The sequence below is a fragment of the Anoplolepis gracilipes genome, chromosome 10, assembly GCF_047496725.1.
Source record: "Anoplolepis gracilipes chromosome 10, ASM4749672v1, whole genome shotgun sequence".
Classification (NCBI taxonomy): domain Eukaryota; kingdom Metazoa; phylum Arthropoda; class Insecta; order Hymenoptera; family Formicidae; genus Anoplolepis; species Anoplolepis gracilipes.
The window spans coordinates 4,693,898-4,715,169 of NC_132979.1; the positions used below are offsets into that span (position 1 = coordinate 4,693,898).

The window sequence follows — 21,272 nt, forward strand, 5'->3', positions numbered from 1 at the left end:
CTCCCAAATATAAAAAGAGGTCGTCTTATTTATATTTGCCACGATTATACATATTTCATAATTTATATATTTTATTTGAGAAGTAGTGGTCCTTTCCAAGATTTTAAAAAAGAGTGATTAAAGGAAATGCTTGATAAATTGTCATTCTTGCAGGATACATATAATATATATTTTAGTAGTGTATATATAAAATAAACAGAAAGAGATTCAACATGTCAAGAGCGACTGCTGTTGAAACATGTTATTTTTTATAGTGTTTGATTACATGTTATAATAATATTCAATATACAGTTTCAATCATGATTTAAGCTGCGCTGATCATGAATTCAGAATAGAGATGAATATCAGTAATAATATGTTATACAAGTTGGATATACATTCAGTGATAATACTTTATATAAAGTTATGTAAAAGTTGATATTATTAAACGTACAATAAATTTTATAGTTTTATTATTGTTCAATTTTTTTAAATCAAAACTTCATAGCTTTTTAAAACATTTTTAACTATGGATTACAAAATATATAAAAATTAATAAGTATATAATATATAATAATAAGATATTAAAATTATATTTAATTATTTTATACTATCAAATAATAATAAAATGTTTGATTAAAAACCCATATAGCCTTCTATTCATGCATATTGCAACGTTTTTTAAATTGCACATGGAGCCCGTCAGCTGCATACGTGAATACATGAATAGCATCGTTACCATTTAAACTCATCTTTTTATCCGTGTCGTAGTAAAGAGTATAATTTAAAAGAATTGTGATTAATGCTACTTTCATAATTAGCATAGACAATCTCTGTCCTGAAAATTTAAAACATGTTATCGTGCAAACCATATATAACCATTTGAAATACGTGTATAAAATAAAAAAATCATGACAATTGTCAAGATTTATTATCATGAAATATAAAATTTTTGTAACTGACCTATACATGATCGGGGTCCGATGCCGAATGCCAAAGATTCGTAAAACTTTTTATCCTCAATCTGATCTAATCTCGATAGATTGAAATCGTGAGGATTGATAAAATATTTAGAATCTTGATTCGTTGCATTTATTGAGACATAGATCGAGCTATCTTTTTCCAGAATTAACCCAGTGCCTGGTAACTATAGAAATGAAAATATGTGTAGTAATCAAGGAACATCCCTATCAGCACACATGTTCAAAATATGTTTATAGGAGATCCGTAGAATGTTAAAACATATTTTAATATCCTGTGAATCTCTTATGGACATCTTTTGAACATGTGTGCTGATAGGGCATGTAATACTTAATGATGAGTTGAGTTATTTATAAAATTGTGTTAATTACCTCGTAATCTCTTACAGCTGTTCTGTCAATAATGGGTAGAGGAGGATGTAATCTTAACGTTTCGAATATAACACAGTCTAAAAATGACATTTCATTAATTAGATCCACCGTTAATTCTTTTCCTGTCAGATGTGTTTGTATCTCGTCGTACACAATAGTTTGATACTCTGGATGACACGCTAAATGATACAGAGCAAATGCGATTACATTCGAGACTGCTTCGAATCCAGCAATGTAGAAACTGGACAGCTGTGCCACTAAATTGTCGCCCTCAAATTCTGTAAAGGATATTATCAAATAATAATATTAATTTTGAATAAAAATCTTTCATTCTTTTCTCTTTCTCTTTCTGTTCTTCTTTCAAATACATACATAAAGAATTGTATTAAATTTTATTTTATAATATGTTACAGTATCAATTCATCATTGTATTATATACGTATATTATACATGTTTCACACGCTGATTGTTAATGCTAAAATTTTACAAGACAAATGATCTTACTGTAAATGGGATTCTGCTTTCCATTCTTGAGCGTCAACATAGAATCCATTAAATCTCCTCTTTTATATCCCATTTTTTCTCTAGTGTTCATAGAATCCCAAAAAATTTCGCGAAAATATTTCGCAGGTTCCTTAATAAATGGTTCAGTTAGAGGACACCATTCAGGAATGAAAAAGATGATAATAAACGTTATGGCACGCTTAATGCCTTGGAAAATCTTCATACCTGGATGTGTATATAATAACACATGTATATAGTATAATTTATATAATGTATATATAGTATAACTTTTTTAATATTACATATACAATAAGAAAGTGCATAATTTATAAATAATATAATATATTTTAGATGATCACATTATAATTTTTTAGATTATAAAGAATCTCTTTGTCATATTAATAATTAATTTCGATAAGATAATTATAAAAAATATCTCTTAATAATTACGAAAAAATCTCTTTGTCATAATAATAATTAATTTGGATAAAATATTTAAATTATCGTATCTTATATAAATGACTATAAATTGTTGGATCGAACTTAAATTCGGATAAATCTTTTTTTTTTGAAGAATAAAAAGAAGATTCTAAAATGCTTAAAAGATTTCTGATTTTCTTTTTCTGCTCTCGTATGATGTTTAGATATTTATTTTCTTTTATTATGACGATAAAGTAATTGACTTAATTATCTCTTATATTTCGTTTTATTACGACAATAAAGTAATCGACTTTATTCAAGAAACAGGCAATAACTTTTAACGAAAATTTGTCAATTGTATTCAATCTTTAATTAGTTTCGCTGCAACAGATATAAATAATATAAAATTTTACCATTTTTCCAGAAAGCGTTCTTCTTTTCGTCAAACGAATTCGTGTTGATACCAAAAGCAATAGAGGCGATAACATCGCTCACGTAACGACTACTGAAATCTTTCATTTCGCATTTATTATGATCGGACATCTGTAAGTTCTGGATGAATTTCAACATAAGTTTTCCACATTCCTCTATCAGCGGTAACATATTTTTTAATTTCTGTCCGGTCAAGAACGGAGTCAGTTTGCTTCTTAAATATCTCCATCTAGGTTGTTTGATGGACAGGATACTATCCATACCAATCGAATCTCTCTCGTTCCTTGAACCAAAGCGTCGATTTGGAAAGATGTCAAAGTCAGTAATCATTATTTGCTTAATTAGATTATGGTCTCGCAAGAGCAGCATGGGTTTGTGGAAGATGTAGAAGCCGATATAGGGATCATCCGGATCAGCACTGTTGTAGATGTCACGCATTACTTCACCTGGAGGTTTTTTCAAGGTGAGACAGTCCTTGAAGTTGCCAAAAAGAAGGTGCGTCGGAGGAGTTTTAACACCACGTCTTTTCCAGTAAGAGAGTTTGTATTTAGCATATATATAGAAGAGACTGATAGAAATGATCAGTGCCGTCGTGCAATAGGTCAAGTAGCTCATGTTGACACGTCACAGTATTTATTGATCTAAGTGTATTTTTGACTTTTCTTTTGTATAATTCAGAGTTTGATCTGTTGAAAAAAAAAAATTTATTTTTTATTTTATACTTTTTATTTTATACGGATAATTAAAATTAAAAATAGACTTTAATAATTTATCTAGCGATACAGTCGTATCTTATACAACTCACATATATAGCAATAAAGTATATCTATACGCGGTCCGTGTAATTTAAAGTATCTTAGATTAGATTTCATTATCAATAACATTTGAATTAATACTAATATAGCTTCAATCAATAGTTTGAATCTCTATTATATATAATAAATAAAAGAGTATTTTTATTTTTCTCTTTTATATCTATATCTGCATAGACAGAGATATTGCAATAAAGTCTTATTAATATAAAAAATATTATTATTTTATTAAAAAAACATTATTATCTTGTTATCAATGTTTGATATAAATGCCTGTTATACATACCTGATATATAACTGGCCGAATTTAAAAATATCTTCAATCCGGTTTAAATATCAGAACACGTTTACAGATTTTCTCTCCGAATTCTTAACTTCAGAAAAAGATTATAGAGTATAGAGTAAAGTGACCAGACGTCCTGGATTGTGCGGTACAGTCCCGGATTTGAACTCTTTGTTCCGCATTAAAATTATCCCGGAAAAAGTCCTGGATTGGACCTGGATTGTTGTCTCTCTCTCTCTTTCTCTCTCTCTTCTGTAGTTTAAATATATTAATAAATGTATAAAAATCTAAACACGTGTTTTATTAAGATTTTTTTTTTGCTTTCTTGGACACGTTCCGCATCGAGACACTAAACACTTTAGTATAGAGATGTGTTTTGAGCAGAGTTGGGAAGCAACGCGTTACAAATTTTGTTTGTAACGGAAAAAGTATCTTCGTTATATTTTTCGATAACGAGTAACGAAATTAAGAGTTACTTTTATCGTTACTTTCCAGAAAATACATATCTTTAAAAAATGCTTAAAAGACAACTTAAAGATGTCTTATTATCTTTTAAATATCTTTAAGATATCTTTAAGATATTTTTTGTTTCATGCATATGCGCGTATTTTATATGGTACATGTAATATATGCTATAGATACTTGTACACATATGCGTGAAATGGAACTTAAGATTGATAAGAGTATTGAAACGCAGTTTCACATATTTAGAAACTGTTGGCATCTCTTTCAAGTATCTATCTATTTTGTAAGAAAACATTTAAGTAAACAGATAATTTAATGATTAGTCAAGAATTCGATGTTATGAAAATTATCGTACCATGTTAGAATTTTAAAATAAAAAAAATTGGAAAGACGCGAAGAAAGCGATTTTAACTATATATTTACCAATCTATTAAAAGTAAACTAATAATAAGAACATTATTTTATTTACATTTACAGAATCTAAAAGTGTAAACAAGCTTTCTTAAAGATAACTTTAAGAAAGCTTGTTTACACTTTTTTTTTCAAAAGTTTCTCTTATTTAAAATAATTTATTATTATCAAAATTATTACACATTTTATATCAATAGCAATATCACTATCAAAAAATTATATCATTTTAATTACTTTACTATAAAATAATGTTCAAAAATTTTTAGTGTTTAGTATAAAAATTTGATCTTGTATTAAAAAAATGTTTATGTAAAGTATGTATTGTATACAAAAAAAGTAACGGAAATTGTAACGAGGTACTTTTATAAAGTAACTTTCCCAACTCTGGTTTTGAGGGATCAAATAGCTAGCAAGATAATGTTTCAATAAAATGTATACAAAAGACATGCTCAAGTTCTATCACATATTTGTGCAAGTAACTTTTTTATCGCGCATCGATTTGTATAAAACTAACACTTCTCGTAATTTGTGTGTATGAAATAAGTTTTCAAAATTGTGTAGCATACAATCCACGAAATCGTCTATAGAAAATGTGATGGTGTGAAAAATGATTATTTATTTTTACGGAATATTACAATGTTGTTAGATTTGCAAATGTGTTATTCCAGAGCATACATTACATGAATGATTGTTGTACTGAATATATTGTATGTAACTATGTAATACCTTTTACTCCAATTCGATTATATAAATGATATGTTATATCTCTTCGAACGTGTCTTGAGGTTTGAAATGAAAAAAGATGTCTTGCTCTTTATAAATAGTTTGCCTGTGAATCATGTGATACTGATGGCGCTTTGAATCGTCTCCTTCTTTCACATTTCGACCAAGTATATATATATATATATATATATATATATATATATATATTCAATCATATTACTGTCAATTAATCTTAATCTGTTCAATATGATACACTCGACGTAAGCAACTTTACAAATATAATACTTGATTTTTTAAACCGTACATCGATATTATGCACTTATAAACGCAAAAGTTTATCAAATTAATTTCAATGTATGATTTATTGCAACTGATAATTAATTTGAAAACTATTTTATGATAATGTGCGCTAATATTTCTCAGCTCCAGCTTTTATATTTTGAATTTATTTTACAACTTTTTTTTAAACAAGTGCATAAATATTTTTATCTTTTTTTGAAAAAATGATTTTTGAAGTGTTATTACACTTATATATCTAATACATATTTAATATATTTATACTAGAAACAATTACAAAGTGTCTTTTTCCACATATTGTAACTTGAATATATATTTATTTTATAATATAATTTTATAAACATATACAACATGTTTATGATTAGAATTTATAAGGTTAAACAAATAAATTAAAATTAAAACAAGAGGCTTTAACACAATAAAATACACAACAAAATAGGCGATTAAGAGCCGTAACGTAGATATCAGAGCGCGTGGAAATAAAATTACGTAAATAATATAATATATTCAACGCACAGAAATTTATTTAAACGTTTCGATTTTTCCTTGGATTTTTCTTCAGTGGAGAAAAGAAAGAAATATCTGTAGTATGAGAAACTGATATGTAAAATTTCCGGAATAACAAGGCGTGCGAAGATAGATTACAAAGTTATGGTAATTTTTGTATATGACCTTGACTTGTTTACGTGTTATTAAGTGTGACAGTATGTAACAGTTTCTCGAGTGCGCGTTGACGGTAAGTCTCTCTCATATATTTTTTGGATACAGTAATTTTAAATAATTATTAAATATCTTTCGTCAAAAAACATTTTTTTATGTTCAGCCTATGACCAACATGGCAAATAAGATTTTAATTTTGTGATCTTCAACGGTTGGAACCGATGGGAGACTTGTATATCTTCGCACACCTTGTCATTCCGAAAATTTTACATGTCAGTCTCTCATACTACAGATATTTCTTTCTTTTCTCCACTGAAGCAGATCTCAAGGAAGGATCGAAACGTTTGAATACATTTCTGCGTTGAATATATTAATTTATTTATTTAATTTTTTTTTATTTTCACGCGCTCTGATACCTGCGTTACGGCTCTTAATCGCCTATTTTGTTCTGTAATTTATAAGGTTGTTACACAAATAGCAATATTGAATATATATCCATTAATTTGCTTATATTTATCCATTTTTAAAAATATATCAAGTCTTTGATAAAAATAATATCAATCAAAAAAGTATCAATCAAGATTACTGAAATAAAAAATCAAGAGTATAGAAAGATGGTTTCTATTTTATTATAAATGCTACAAAAATTAGAAATTCTTGCTAAAAATATGTTCACACCATAGACTTCCATACATTATACTTATTACTAAACTGCTAAAAAATATTGTTGTGTAATTCTTAATAATAACAGATATATGTATATATATATACAGTACCGGCCAAAAATATATCACCTTTAGGATTTTTGAGCATAAATTTAATTTAATTTACTTACTTATAAAATTAATTTTTTATATTATTAAAATTAAGTTTTTATATTATTTTATGAAAAATATTTTATTTGATAAGTTGTATTTACTGTCAAAACATATATTATGATATTATAAATATTCATGCACTTTGAATAAAATTATAGGTGATATATTTTTGGCCGGTACTGTATATATATATATATATATAAGGACTTTTCTGTTCAGTTTATAATGTGCTCTACCTGCTCACGAACGTTGATATATTATATACATATTATATACAGGGTATCCGATAAAGATTAAATCAACGTTCGTGAGCAGGTAGAGCACATTATAAACTGAACAGAAAAGTCCTTTACCATTTTGCGATTTTTACAATAATTATTAAAATATTGTACATAAATCTTGTAAAACATTCAGTTTTCGATAATCTTACCTCAATACTTTTTATGCACAGAATAATATGAGACGCAATTGATGTAATAGAAAATACATAGTTATTTTAAAGAAACAAATATGAATTTGTAATAAGTAGTTACATATTTTTTCTTTAAGACAACTAAATGTTTTCTTTTTATTTCTTTAAAAGCTTTTCAAAGCATTATAATAAAGGATTTATTTCGAGATATTTGACTATGTCTTTCAAAATGAAGCATTCTGTATATATGTCGTAGGCAAATGATTATTTTAGAAAAATAGCTTTTGACTAAGCAAATGGTTATCTGGCTGTACTGTCAGCCTTGATAGTTTCTACGTTCTCAAGTTTTGTTATAGTTTTTTACGGGGCTTGGCCCCGTCCCCCTATGCGCTCTATCCCCCTATGCTTAGATGAGAATCTAAGCGTTCTTTTCCAAAATGTATTTTTTAGTACGTACACGCCAGATAGCATTTGCCTAGTCAAAAGCTATTTTGCTAAAATAATCATTTGCCTACGACATATACATATACGTTGAGTTATTATACATTCTATTCAATTTTAAATAACTGCCCATATTTACATGTCTCGCTGAGACATAGCCATGTTACTAGTCTACATATATGAGTATTTTTATACAAAAATATATCTACATATATCTACTTGCTAATTACGTTTCTTGAATTCCACGTATAAACCGTCAGCTATGTACGTAAAAAAACCAACTGCATTATTATCATTTAAGATTGGTTTTTTCTTCATGTTGTAATAAACAGTATAGTTGGAAAAAATCGTAATTAATGCTACTTTTGTAAGTAATACAGCCAATCTCTGACCTGAAAATTTAAGACAGATATAATCATATAAATTTATTATTATAAATTGTTTCTTTGTATAATGAAGAAAAGGGAGAACTATAAAGTACATATCTATTATTATTAATTACATAACAATATCTTTTCAGATTGTAAATGTTATATAACTGACCTATGCACGCTCGTGGTCCAATACCAAATGCTAAAGATTCAAAAAATTTTTTGTTTTGTTTTGCCTCTATTCTCGATGGCATAAAGTCATCCGGATTATCAAAGTACTTAGAATCTCGATTTGTTGCATTTATAGAGACATATACTGAAATGTCCTTCTCAATGATTAATTCAATGCCTGGAAACTGTGAAAGTAAAAAATAAATATAATTGTTAGAAGCTAATAACGTACGATAATTTATTCATTTATAAGTGTTATTTTACCTTGTAATCTTTTGTAGCTGTTCTGTCAACAACAGGTAAAGGAGGATATAGTCTCAGCGATTCATTAACAACACGATCCAAGAAAGACATTTCATTAATTAAATCCACAGTCAATTTTTTTCCTAACAGATGTGTCTGTATTTCGTCATATAAGGTGGCTTGATGTTCTGGATGACGTGACAAATTATATAGAGCGAATGCAATTGTAGTCGAGGTTGCTTCGAATCCAGCTATGTAAAAACTGGCCGACTGTGCCACTAAATTATCGCCTTCAAAATCTACGGATATTTATTTCAAATAAGAACATTAATATCTTTTACATTCTCTTCAGAATTTATAAGATATTTATTTATAGATTTATAAAATATATACGGAAAAATATATGTAAAACTTTACAGCATTAAAAGTATATATATACATATTATGTTATATAAAAAAAAAAAAAAAAAGAATTATGTGTTACTATTTAAATTATTTTACAAATCGAACAATGCTTACTATAAATCGGATCTTGTTCTCCATTCTTAAGTGCTAACAAAGAGTCTATAATATCTCCTCTTTTATACCCCATTTTTTCTCTGGTATTCATGGAATCCCAAAAAATTTCGCGAAAATAATTCGCGGGTTCTTTAATCAAAGGCCCGATTAAGGGACCCCATTCGGGAATGAAAAAAAGGATAATAAATGCTATGCTGCGCTTAATGCCTCTGAAGATTTTTAAACCTGCAAATGCTTAGTAATGTATTATAATTTCTTGTTTCTATATACATATACGTGTATAATTGTATATTTCATAAATGAAATAACACAATTTTGTTACCATTCTTTCGTGTGTGGTTCACATATTATAGCAACCTATCATATTAGTAATTACTTAATTTCTGTGAAATAAGATGAAATAATGTGATAATAATGATAGGTTGCTACTTGCAAAACAGACGAATTATTAGTTACGTAAAACTTTTGCGTGTGAGTTAATCATTAAGTAGTTTGCTTCGGAGAATAAAAACATTGCAAAGAAATTTGCCAAATGTTTAACAGATGTCTTTTGACATATTTTAAATATCTTTAACGTTTTTGTATTGCTTTGATTTTTATTACTTTTATTTATTACTGAATAAAGAACACTTATTAATACTCTCGTACAAGTGACAAATAATAATGAATAAAAAATATTTTTCAGATGCTTGTAGTAATTGCTTTTATTAATTTCCCAGCGCCAGATAAAAAGTACAGCAATATCTTACCATTTTTCCAGAAAGCATTTTCCTTTTCAAGAAATGAATTTGTATTAATGCCAAACGCGATAGAAGCCATAGCATCGCTGATGTAACGACTGCTGAAATCTTTCATTTCGGAATTCTCTTGATCAAACTCGGAACTCTGTAAGTTCTCGATAAATTTCAACATAGGTTTCCCGCACTCCTCCATCAGCGGCAACATATTCTTCAACTTCTGTCCAGTCAAGGGCGAAGTTAATTTACCTCTTAAATATCTCCATCTAGGCTGTTTGATAGACAAGATACTGTCCAGGCCTATCGGATCCCTCTGATTACTTGAACCAAACCGTCGATTTGGAAAAATCTCAAAGTCTGTAATCATCACCTGTTTGATTAAATTGTGGTCTCGCAAGAGCAGCATGGGTTTGTGGAAGATGTAGAAGCCGATGTAAGGATCGTCTGGATCGGCACTGTTATAGATCTCGCGCATCACTTCACCCGCTGGCTTCTTTAAAGTAATGCAATCTTTAAAATTGCCAAAAAACAAATTTGTTGGAGGAGTTTTGACACCACGTCTACTCCAATAAGATAGTTTATATTTGGCGTATATGTAGAAGAGACTAAAGAATATTATCAATGTCGTCGAGCAATAGACCAAGTAGTCCATGTTGATCGAATTGTGTTGCGATATGCGTTGATCCATATAATTTCTCAACTTTCTTTGTATTACAGATCTTTGAGTTTCTAAAAATTATTATTATCAGTTTATATAAATGTAATACAGTTACTGATTTGTAAGATAAATTAAATAAAAAAGTTGATATGTGTGTTAATTTTATAAATAAAAATAGAATTGTTAATGTTAATTTAAAAAAAATATTATACATAATACATGTATATGTTATATTGTATCTAAATAAAAAATTTACAATAAATATAGTTAGAAATTTGATTGTGTAATTATATCACGTAATTGTATCATATAATTATATCATATAATTATGACTTTGTCAAGTTAAAAGATTAACATAATTACATTTTTCAGTTAATTTCAAGTAAATTTTATTTTAATAAAATTTTAATTTAAGAATTATTGTTAGTTACAGAAATATATAATGGCAAAAATTGGAAGTTTGCAAAAAATAATGAATTTCCTCAACATTTTCGCTGAGCAAAAATTGTTCAAATTAACTAGAGAATTTTTTAAAAAGATCTACATTTTTGCAATATATATAAATATATATATATATATATATATATATATATATATGTGTGTGTGTGTGTGTGTGTGTCTGTGTGTTTTAAAAAGATATGTTAAAATTTATTTAAAAATTTTGACTACTTCAAAGAATATTTAAATAATGTATTAGAAATGAGCACATCAAATACAGTCGGACCTCTTATTCTACGACATATTTGGTCCGGAATCTTCCTCTTAAACCTCTAATCCGATGACAAAAATTTGAGAGTGGGAATACAATTCCCCTTTCATGGTCGTAGCATGAGAGGATTTTTTGTCGTAGAATAAGAGGTTTCATAGCACAAGAGGGTCGTAGGATAAGAAGTCCAGAAGACTGTACTGTGATAAATATGTAGTTATCATGATTTTATTACTCCTCTATCCTAAGCTTTTATTCAATTGTAATTTTTTTCAAACTTACAATTCTAATCTATGTATTATTTAATCTATGTATTTGTATTATCTAATCTATGTAGAACAAAGTTAAACAAATATCGTATTAAATATCGTTGCATTTCTATTAAATACACAATTATTAAACCAACTCTTAATTTATTTAGAAATTTTATGAATATAATAAAATTCTTTAATTTTTTTCGAAAATTTTTGATATAACATATACTTTTTGAAATATTTGATGTCAAGTTTACTTTGTATATAGTTTGTAAACATAAAATATTTATTATTATTTATAGAATTTATACATAAAAAATATTTATAATTATTTATAGAATTTATAAAATATTTATAAAGGCTATAGCCGAATAAGCATACTAAAAGTGCCCCCAAGGAGTTTTCAAATAACTTAGCCTGTCCTCACTGTAAAAAAAAATTTTCCTCAAAATTTCAGTTCCCTATTACATATATATTAAGTTTGGTGAATGAACCTCGAAGGGAACATGTTAAAAAAGTCATTTCTTAATTTCATTCTTTCTTTAAAAATCGAGCTTTTATCGATATTAATGAAAAAAAAATTTTTTTTGTGTCTTTTGTTGATAAATGTTCAAAAAAAAAAACATCGATATGAGATCATCTCAAATATTTACAGAAAAGAAAAATAAAAACTGAAAATGATGTTTTTCTTGATAACTCAGGAAATAATAAAGTTAAGGAACTGAAATTTTGAGGAAAATTTTTGATGAGGAAATGACAGGCCAAGTATTATTTGAAAATTCATCGGGAGCACTTTTTGTATGCTCATCCGGCTATAGACTTCAAAATATTCAAAATTTATCAAGAACACAATAGTATTAAACCAACTAACTCGAATTATTTATAAATTTTATGAATATAATAAAATTTAAATAAAAAGTATTTATCTTACCGAGTAAATAATATGTAGAAAATACACAGAAAAAAATATCTTAACGAGTAAGTATGTAACTCTTATATGTAATCAGCTCGACAGATAGACCTCGACTGTTTCGAGGTATTATCCGACTCCATATGTATGTCAAGTAAAAAAATTGAACTTGTCTTACGTAGTATATACCATAAATAATGGAATCAATGACGTATTTGTAGGTGTATGTATGTGTATATATATATGTGCGTGCGTGCGTGCGTGTGTGTTTTTTTTTACTTGTACTTATTTTTATATTTAATAATTAAAAAATTTTGTATCTTTTATTTTTGTTTCTATAAATAACTTTTCGATACAATTGTTGAAATAAAAGCTTTATAAAAAATAGATATAAATAATGTAGACTTTATGTAAATGATAAATAATGGAGTTTATAAACTTTTAACAATTCTAAAGTATTTAAAATATTTTTTAATTTCTTAAAAAATGTATCAATATAAAAAAGAGGCAGAATGAGATATAGCTTTTGCACTTTTATTTAATATAAGCTATATTTAATATTTTACTCATTTATTTAACTTTCTAGAAGTCAGTTTCTAAATTTAAAACTAATAATTATATCAGAATCTGATGACTTAAGAGGATTAGATTTAGAGTGAAACATATCTGTATGCAGTTTATATAGTCTATACACATTTTTATTTTATATAATATAATGTGTATAATGATAAAATAGATATATTTTATAAGAATAATAAAATGAAAGAAAGATATATTGTATGGATTTTTATAAAATTTTAATTATATTTAGACACATAATATAGTTTTATATTCTTTAATTTTACTCCTTTTTTAAATTAATTACAAGATTTTAGGTTAATTAAATATATAATAGTATTAAACTAACTTTCTCAATTTATTTAGAAATTGAAGAATAGAACTGTCTTTTTTTTTACTTATTAAGAAGGAAAAAAACAATCATAACGTATGCGTTAAAAGTTTTAGAATAGCTCTGCAGATATTCTTTTTGAATTGATATACTCTTTGAATATATATATATATATATATATATATATATATATATATATATATATATATATATATACACACACACATACACATTTGCATTATTTACATTAGAAAAAAATAACTCATGAAAAGATCATAAAGTTCAATCGTTTTAGAAATAGATGTTATCTTTTATTTGCAATGTAAGCACAAAAAATAGTCAATTTAAGCATAATTATATTTTAGAAAGTTTGATTAATTATATAGATTAATTGATAAAGCTTTTCAACTATTTTTGTCTTCATCACTGTGAAATTCGAATGTGCCGCTCGAGTATGCCGGTGTGTCATTTGAAGGGGCGCACGTGCAGTTCGCTGATGCGTGCTGTTGCGCGATGGTGTCGCATTTCCGAGATTCCGAACCGAACGACGGCGTAACGTAACCTCTGTTATGTTAACTTTAGACTTGAACGAAATTGTCGGATTCTTTCATTCGCCGCATCGATCTCTTTTTCTGACGCGTGACGCGATTGATGAGTATGTCATGTCTGAAATCGTTGACATTTCAGGACGATTCGACTAGCGTGCGATAATCTCGTAAACGTGCGGCTCGCATAATAACGCAAGGGCGACGACAATACACGCATCCGTCGCGGGGAATGGCCTCTCCGAAGAGCGGAGAGCGATGAATCAGTTATGTTGCCCTCCACCGGTTATTTCAAAACGATAAATTGTCCGTTTTTTGACAGCGGATCGTGCGAGCGGCCCTATTGCCATTTCAAACATGCTAGGCGAGGTAAGAGTGTGTGATCTCGGGATCCTCTTCGGTATACGCGACGATTTAAGCTACCTAATCTTTGTAAGACATATCTTTATAAGATATTCCGCAAATTGATTTTTGTTCCAATTGAACGAAATCGCTGTATGAATGTTAGAATAAGATCTCGGTTGGGATGACAGATCCTTTGTTCGTTTCCTTTGTCCACAGTATCAATAAAGAAAGACTGATATTTTTTTGCATGACACATGCTTGTTATGTTAACAAAAAATTATAAAATATTTGTTCAATATTAGATTTTTACTTTTAATTATATCTAGATTGTTTTACACATTAGAATCAAACTTAATGTACTTGTGGATTTAAAATCTAATTCTAAATAATGAAAATTAAATATGCAAAAAAGTTATAGATTTCGCCAACATTTTAATTATACATAAATTACCTTGTTAAATAATTAGAGGTAATAAAAGCTAATGTATAATTTGTATACAGAAGATGCAGGAAGTACAGCAGGAATGGCTGAGGTGGTGGAGGCCCAGGCAACGGGACAAGTACAGGAGGATAAATCTGCCGATGTTGTGGCATCGAATCCTGATATGCTACAACATTTAGTGACAGAAGCTGTAAAAAAAGTACTTGCGGATCAGGAAGTCACAGACACGGAGAAAGTTTCGCAGAACATTGTCTCTCAAGTAGTGGAAGGACTGAAGCCAACCCTGGGCTCTGGTTCTGCTATCCCTATGCGCAATGCTACATCAAATATAGTAGGAAAGCATATTACAATTCCTACACCTATTACGAAGCCAGTTGCATGTGTTTACAATCCAACACCAATAGCAGAATTGAAAAAACGACATATACCTGTAGTTTCGTATATGCCAACCAGGGAGAGTAGAGTGGCTGTGAAGCGTAAATTTTCGCCAGAAAGGGTAAAACCATGGTTAAATATCTTACAGGAATCCACTAGTTCTCAATCACCTGAAGTTACATATAAACCTACTGCAATAGTCAATTCAATTGATCAAGATACTGTACAGAGTTATATACCGACAGTTAAATCAGATTCATCCCCATCAAATTCATATGACGACAGCAACTCGAACGATTATCAGTCTAAATTTAAGGAAGTGTACTATCCGAAATCTAAGAAAAGACGGGAGGAGTATGTCCCAAAAAATGTCAAAGCGCCATTAAAAACGGTTCAACAATTAAACCATGCTACTTTGGATCAGTTTGAGCCAGAATTTGATATGATAGATGAGATTCTTACTGCTGATCATACTACTTCTAACGCATTAGAACAAGCTAAAACATCGGCCAGCGAGGATTCTCAAGATTACTCTTTTGATATTGAACCTAAATTTTCTGACGATGAATCTATAGAAGACATATCTAACAATGAACTTAACACGAGCATTAAAAAGGCTGAACAAATAGAGGATGTGAATGAAAAGGGAAAGGAAAATTTGCAACATGCAAAAGTTGATACTGTAGATAAACAAACAAGCAATAAAGATAAAAAAATGCATAATAATCACTATGATACTAAAATGAGTGATTTAAAAAGTAGTGATAGATCTAAACATAAAGTAAGTGACACAAATAAATTATCACAGAGAAAAGAAGAAAGTACAAAAGAGAGTACTGATAAGGAAAAAGAAAGACACAAGAACCATAGTAAAAGCAAGAAAAGAGATAGAAAAGATTATCACAGCTCTGAGAGGAAAGATAAAGAAAGATCTCGACATGAATCAGATTCCAGAAGTAGGCATCATTCATCCTCTAGTAAAGATAAAGATAAAGATAGAAAAAAAAGCAATCGTGATAATAAAGATTCTTCGCGTCGCAGTAGAGATCATTCGGATTCACGAAGACATAGGCATACTTCTCCAAAGACAGATCGAAATAATCATCATAAATCTAGCCGGCATGATAAACATAAATCAAGATCAAATTCATCCAGTGCTATATCGAATAAACATACATCCAGTAGAAACGACAGGAAGCATCATTTGGTATCAAGTCGAAGATCTAGTGACTCTTCCAGAAAATCTAGAAAACATAAAGAAAATAGTAGCGAAAGGAATTCATCCGGTAGTCTTGATAGTCCTGCAGACAGTATTCATTCTTTTATAGACGAAGAAATTATGGAATTATCAGATTCTGATCACGATGTACAAGAAGAATGTCTAAGAATTTTTCAGGTAAATTTTTACATGTATAAATATTGACTTGTTACATATTTATATATTACACGTACATATTTATAATATTAGAAATAATCTCCCTTTTATAATCTATTTAACACATGCAATCTATATATTCAACACATTTTTCTCTTTTATATTAATATTTTTTGTGATGTTTAAATTTGCATTTTAATTAATTAAAATATACATATGTTTACAAATACTTAAAATTTCTCCTATTTATTTGATAAAAAGGAAAAATGTATTAATAAAAAAATATAATTCAATTTTATTTTTACTTAATGTATTGAATAAACTTTTGTTTATATTTTGTTGTTTATCGTTTATGTTTATATTTATTCATTTTTTAAGGAATATCAAGCCTCTGATCATCCAAAATTAGTATCAGTCAAGAAATCTTTGAAAGAGGAAACCGAAGACGTGGAAGACGTTGGTAAGAAAAGAGTCGCACATCCTTCAGCGGCTACAAGCGTCACTAGACAATTAGGTCCTAGTCAGCCACCAAAAAAACTTATAACACCAGAACAAAAAATGTACGAGCGATGGCGTTTGATGAGAGAAGTAGCGGTGGTAAAGGCCGCAGAGAAGGCGACAGCTGACATGAAGACTCAAGTTACATCTACGTCAGCAGTTCAGTCTTCGAGTAATTCACACAAAGAGCATATCGAATCCATTTCATCAACAAGCAATAGCGATCAGCAACCGAATGTGAATGGCAAGTTGAACAACGTGACAATTACATTAGTATTATGTTTTATTTTTGGATGAATTTTTTTTTTATTAATATCTTATAATGTCTATTGTAGGTCGTGTTAGAATCGCTCATGTTCCATATGCACAATCTCTTGCAATGGAAAAGAAAAAGGTCGCAGTAACAGCGGCAAAGTGCAGGGACCACAAAGAAGTAGATAACAAAACAACAGCACAGACTGCGAAGGGCAGTGTACGAGTAGCTCACATTCCGCAAATGGTAAGCTTTAATTAAAAACTTTTAAGTATTCTAATATAACTTAAAACACGAGTTTTTTTTTTCTATATCTACATTGCGCATTCATTAAAATTTTATTTATACGCCCTCAGATACCTAAACTGATACGTCCAGAACCGCTTCAAGTCGCTACCCAGAAGTTTCCCTTAAACGTTCGTCAGTATTATATTAATTTAATGCACGATATATGCGTACTAATTTATACAAATAGTGACGATGCAGCACAACGCGCTGTTAAAGAAGAGTTTGCGTGTCACGAAAGATGTAAGGCGCTTGCTGTATACAAAAGTTCTTGCATGCTGGCAGCTCATAGACTGAGGAAAGAAGTCGATCAGAATAAATCGAATGAAAAGTCCACTGGATTGAACTGCGGTATGATATCTCACGAAGCCATGCTCGCTAGCAAATCGAAAGGCTCTTGGAGCATAGTCAAGAGTAAAAAGAGTACGGTAGATTTTAAAGGACCTGCACTCTACAATATGCTCAAGAGATGGATCATGTCTGAGGAGCAGCTCAGAGATAATGGGTTTCCACGTAAACATCCGGATGGTACAAAGGTAAAGAAAAATCTTCGGTAATAAAATAAAAGAATTAGTACAATTTATTGGGATTACTAAAAATGAAATGATAAAATAAGGAATAATAAGTAAAATCGTAATGTATAATTACAGTCTCTTCGATCAAAATGACGTCTTATCTACAACAAGATACATTTTACATTTTGCAGGGACGAGCAAAGGTATATGTAATAAATGCGCGAAACCAAAGTGTTTTGTCAAAAGTGCCTAATGAAAGAATATGCAGCCGATGTGGCCAAGCATACATGGTAGATAAACAAGGTTTTGCTATACAACAACAAAACTGTATATATCACTGGGGAAGAAAGTTTACAATTAAAGGCGAGGGCAAGTATAGTTGTTGTCAACAATACGGATCAGCTACTGGTTGCTGTGACGCAAAGACACATGTATGGGATTACACAGATTATGAAAATCTTCGTGGTTATGTTAGAACTTTATCGAAAGGTAAAATACTTTTAGCTTATTATTTTTTTCCCCATACATCCAAGTATATATATCAGTATTGTTTATTAATGTCTTGCATTATATGGTTACAAAACAAAGATGTTTCTATGGACGAGCAAGGTGTCTATGCACTCGATTGTGAAATGTGTTATACTACACATGGTTTAGAATTGACCAGAGTAACAGTAATTGATGAAGATTGTAATGTAATATATGAAACATTAGTTAAACCACAAAATTCAATAATTGATTATAACACAAGGTAAATAATAAGATCTAAAATTGATTAGATTAGACATATATATGTGTAGTTTAAAATATCAGTATTTATGTGGCTAATTTTCTGTTATGGTAGGTTTTCAGGAATTACAGAAGAAGACATGAAGGACGTGACGACGACTATTTTAGATGTACAAGCTACACTTCTCACAATGTTTTCGGACAAAACAATTCTAGTGGGTCATAGTCTTGAAAGCGATTTTAAAGCTTTGAGACTGCTTCACGATACCGTTGTGGATACCAGCGTTGTGTTTCCGCATAAGAATGGATATCCGCAGAAGCGGGCATTGAAAAATCTCTGTTCTGAATATCTCAGAAAACTCATACAAAATGACAGTGAGTTTAATCTTTCATATCTAAAAGGAAAAAGAGATATTTAAGAAGAAAAATAATATGATAAAATAATATTTTAATATAATAATTTATAATATTTTAGTTGGTGGTCATGACAGTAAAGAAGATGCCGTCGCTTGCATGGAGTTAATTCGCTGGAAAGTGAAGGAAGCAGCGAAATTACAGTAAACAATACTGCGCTCGCAGTATACGAACAAATATCGTGATTGCTGTATATATTACACCAGCTTGTATTATTGCGCATACTTTACTGCCGTATGTGTATCATACTTTCTTATGTATAAATATGTAATATACATTTATATTGCGTCAATTTAAGATTTCTTTTCACACTAAATTCCAGATCGTATATAATTGATAAGCTCACACATCCGCGACGTTAATTCTCGTGACATTTATATGCAAAGCATCAACTGATAATGGAAGATCGATGTAGGGGATTTCGATATATGCATCACGATACCTATTTCGATTAATATTTTTATACTCCGTTATATTATTGCTTATTTATATTTTATAGCATTAAAAAACGAGATACGTTGCATCTGTTTATTTATTGACCCAACCTTGCAATGTAGGAGTATTTCAAAGATCTGTAATAAATCAACAGAACAACTTATTAGTGATATTGCATATTTGACTTGAGTAACAAACAATATATGTTAATTGGATTTATGGATCACATAAATGTGATTAATGTCTATGCATCACGAAAACATGTTTTTATACGTGCAGTTAATTGCTACAATCATGATAAATTGTAATAAAAAAATATATATATCTCTCTGGGCTTCGTGAGGGATGTATCATTGTGCATGATAATGCATATTAAGTATTTTCGATATAATCTAGTAATTATGATATTAGCAACAGTTATAACCGTTACTAATATATAAGTATCAATATTTATATAATGTAAAAATAAAATACTGCAAAACAATTTAGAGATAAATTGAAAGATGACAATGTTGCAATAAGTGTTGCAAATAAATGATAAATGTATATATTAATTATGAAAAATTAAGTTAATTCTATATATATATATATATATATATATATATATATATATATATATATATGTATATGTATATTTATTTATAAAAAAAACTAAGTCTTGTCTAAGAATTTGTGTTAAATTTATGTATAATTTATATATATATAAAATTAGAAGGTCTCTTGGAAGGAACAAAGAATCAAATAAAAAGCAAGAGAATACATTGTAAATCTTACATGTGATTCACAATTATTCTATTTTTTTTTTTTTATAATTAAATACGCTCGTTATACGCATTAAATAAATCATTCATCATTAATCATTGCATAAAAGAAAACCAGAATATTCTTTGTACATCTTATTTTTTTTCTTTGTACATATTTTACAAAAATTACATTTCGATGAGATCTACATCAAAATATTTCTCGACTATATTATATTATGCTGCTTGATGATTTCGTGTTTAACAATTAAAAGCATAATTCCAGTTAGACATCGGGATATTATTACGCAATTATTATTGCGCTGTATATATCACGCTCGTCGTCATAAAATTCGTGCGATTTATGCCGCAATTGATAGATACCGCTGGTATGTTTACGAAATTGATTGTAACGATGCAAAGTGTGTGTGCTTTATCTCTTCTTTTCTTTTAATATATTTTAACATAATACAGACAGGAACATATTTCCGAAGTACACTGCTCGATTTCTTCGTTAAAATATCCAGTTCTAGTGTTTATAAGATACAGTTTTTTAACACGATATCTCATACAACACAAAATATATATTGCAGCTATCTTGCGATAAAGTTCTGTGTTGTATGGGTATTGTTTATAAAATATTTCTCTTTTCCTTTACTATTATTGTCTGTACGTTCGTTATTTTAATTTACGGGGAACAAACGTTTTATACTTTAGACAACAGACAATGCTTAAAGACACCTACATATGTTTCTTGAGATAACATTACATCGAGACAAGAGTTTACAATCCGGCGATCGAGTGGCAGCATCGTTCTTCCTTGCGATATCATTTTCCTTCATAAGTAGACTAAA

General features: G+C 29.0%; 3 protein-coding genes across 6 annotated transcripts; 1 reads left to right on the forward strand and 2 right to left on the reverse strand.

The window, feature by feature from the left end:
- Positions 1 to 545: 545 nt before the first annotated feature.
- LOC140670649 (cytochrome P450 6k1-like) lies at positions 546 to 5,480 on the reverse strand. 2 transcript variants are annotated; one of them, XM_072901377.1, is made up of 7 exons: positions 5,385 to 5,480; positions 3,786 to 4,034; positions 2,669 to 3,373; positions 1,836 to 2,060; positions 1,332 to 1,609; positions 943 to 1,126; positions 568 to 817 (listed from the first exon to the last, which is right to left on the reverse strand). In XM_072901377.1, the coding sequence occupies exons 3-7, from the start codon at positions 3,300 to 3,302 to the stop codon at positions 636 to 638; spliced, it is 1,503 nt and encodes a 500-aa protein (XP_072757478.1). In that variant the 5' UTR covers positions 3,303 to 3,373; positions 3,786 to 4,034; positions 5,385 to 5,480; the 3' UTR covers positions 568 to 635. The 2 variants fall into 2 exon arrangements, with proteins under 2 accessions (XP_072757479.1, XP_072757478.1); XM_072901378.1 differs by lacking the exons at positions 3,786 to 4,034; positions 5,385 to 5,480 and having other exon boundaries at positions 546 to 817; positions 2,669 to 3,332.
- A 2,474-nt stretch (positions 5,481 to 7,954) lies between these two features.
- On the reverse strand, positions 7,955 to 12,710 carry LOC140670648 (cytochrome P450 6k1-like). Of its 2 annotated transcripts, none has more exons than XM_072901374.1 (6): positions 12,600 to 12,710; positions 10,063 to 10,779; positions 9,314 to 9,538; positions 8,816 to 9,093; positions 8,553 to 8,736; positions 7,955 to 8,401 (listed from the first exon to the last, which is right to left on the reverse strand). In XM_072901374.1, exons 2-6 carry the CDS (start codon positions 10,736 to 10,738, stop codon positions 8,232 to 8,234), a joined length of 1,533 nt encoding a protein of 510 aa, XP_072757475.1. In that variant the 5' UTR covers positions 10,739 to 10,779; positions 12,600 to 12,710; the 3' UTR covers positions 7,955 to 8,231. The 2 variants fall into 2 exon arrangements, with proteins under 2 accessions (XP_072757475.1, XP_072757476.1); XM_072901375.1 differs by having other exon boundaries at positions 10,063 to 10,407; positions 12,600 to 12,693.
- Positions 12,711 to 13,971: 1,261 nt separating this feature from the next.
- On the forward strand, positions 13,972 to 20,200 carry LOC140670193 (uncharacterized). Of its 2 annotated transcripts, XR_012047483.1 has the most exons (10): positions 13,972 to 14,381; positions 14,859 to 16,570; positions 16,928 to 17,291; positions 17,383 to 17,546; positions 17,657 to 18,121; positions 18,292 to 18,589; positions 18,689 to 18,851; positions 18,945 to 19,204; positions 19,305 to 19,477; positions 19,566 to 20,200. XR_012047483.1 is itself a non-coding variant. In XM_072900763.1 (9 exons), the coding sequence occupies exons 1-9, from the start codon at positions 14,282 to 14,284 to the stop codon at positions 19,388 to 19,390; spliced, it is 3,612 nt and encodes a 1,203-aa protein (XP_072756864.1). In that variant the 5' UTR covers positions 13,972 to 14,281; the 3' UTR covers positions 19,391 to 19,535. The 2 variants fall into 2 exon arrangements, 1 of the variants encoding a protein (XP_072756864.1); XM_072900763.1 differs by lacking the exon at positions 19,566 to 20,200 and having other exon boundaries at positions 19,305 to 19,535.
- The last annotated feature ends 1,072 nt before the right edge of the window (positions 20,201 to 21,272 follow it).

Excerpts from the sequence above, each read along its gene's own strand:
- LOC140670648 (XM_072901374.1), bottom strand. The coding sequence starts at position 10,738 with ATGGATCAACGCATATCGCAACACAATTCGATCAACATGGACTACTTG. Across the intron at positions 9,094-9,313 it reads AGAACAAGATCCGATTTATA|ATTTTGAAGGCGATAATTTA; the intron begins GTAAGCATTGTT and ends AAATATCCGTAG. Across the intron at positions 8,402-8,552 it reads TGGACCACGAGCGTGCATAG|GTCAGAGATTGGCTGTATTA; the intron begins GTCAGTTATATA and ends TTAAATTTTCAG.
- LOC140670193 (XM_072900763.1), top strand. The coding sequence starts at position 14,282 with ATGTTGCCCTCCACCGGTTATTTCAAAACGATAAATTGTCCGTTTTTT. Across the intron at positions 14,382-14,858 it reads TTTCAAACATGCTAGGCGAG|AAGATGCAGGAAGTACAGCA; the intron begins GTAAGAGTGTGT and ends ATTTGTATACAG. Across the intron at positions 17,292-17,382 it reads TCAGCAACCGAATGTGAATG|GTCGTGTTAGAATCGCTCAT; the intron begins GCAAGTTGAACA and ends TGTCTATTGTAG.
- LOC140670649 (XM_072901378.1), bottom strand. The coding sequence starts at position 3,302 with ATGAGCTACTTGACCTATTGCACGACGGCACTGATCATTTCTATCAGT. Across the intron at positions 1,610-1,835 it reads AAAGCAGAATCCCATTTACA|AATTTGAGGGCGACAATTTA; the intron begins GTAAGATCATTT and ends TATCCTTTACAG. Across the intron at positions 1,127-1,331 it reads CAGCTGTAAGAGATTACGAG|TTACCAGGCACTGGGTTAAT; the intron begins GTAATTAACACA and ends TCATTTCTATAG.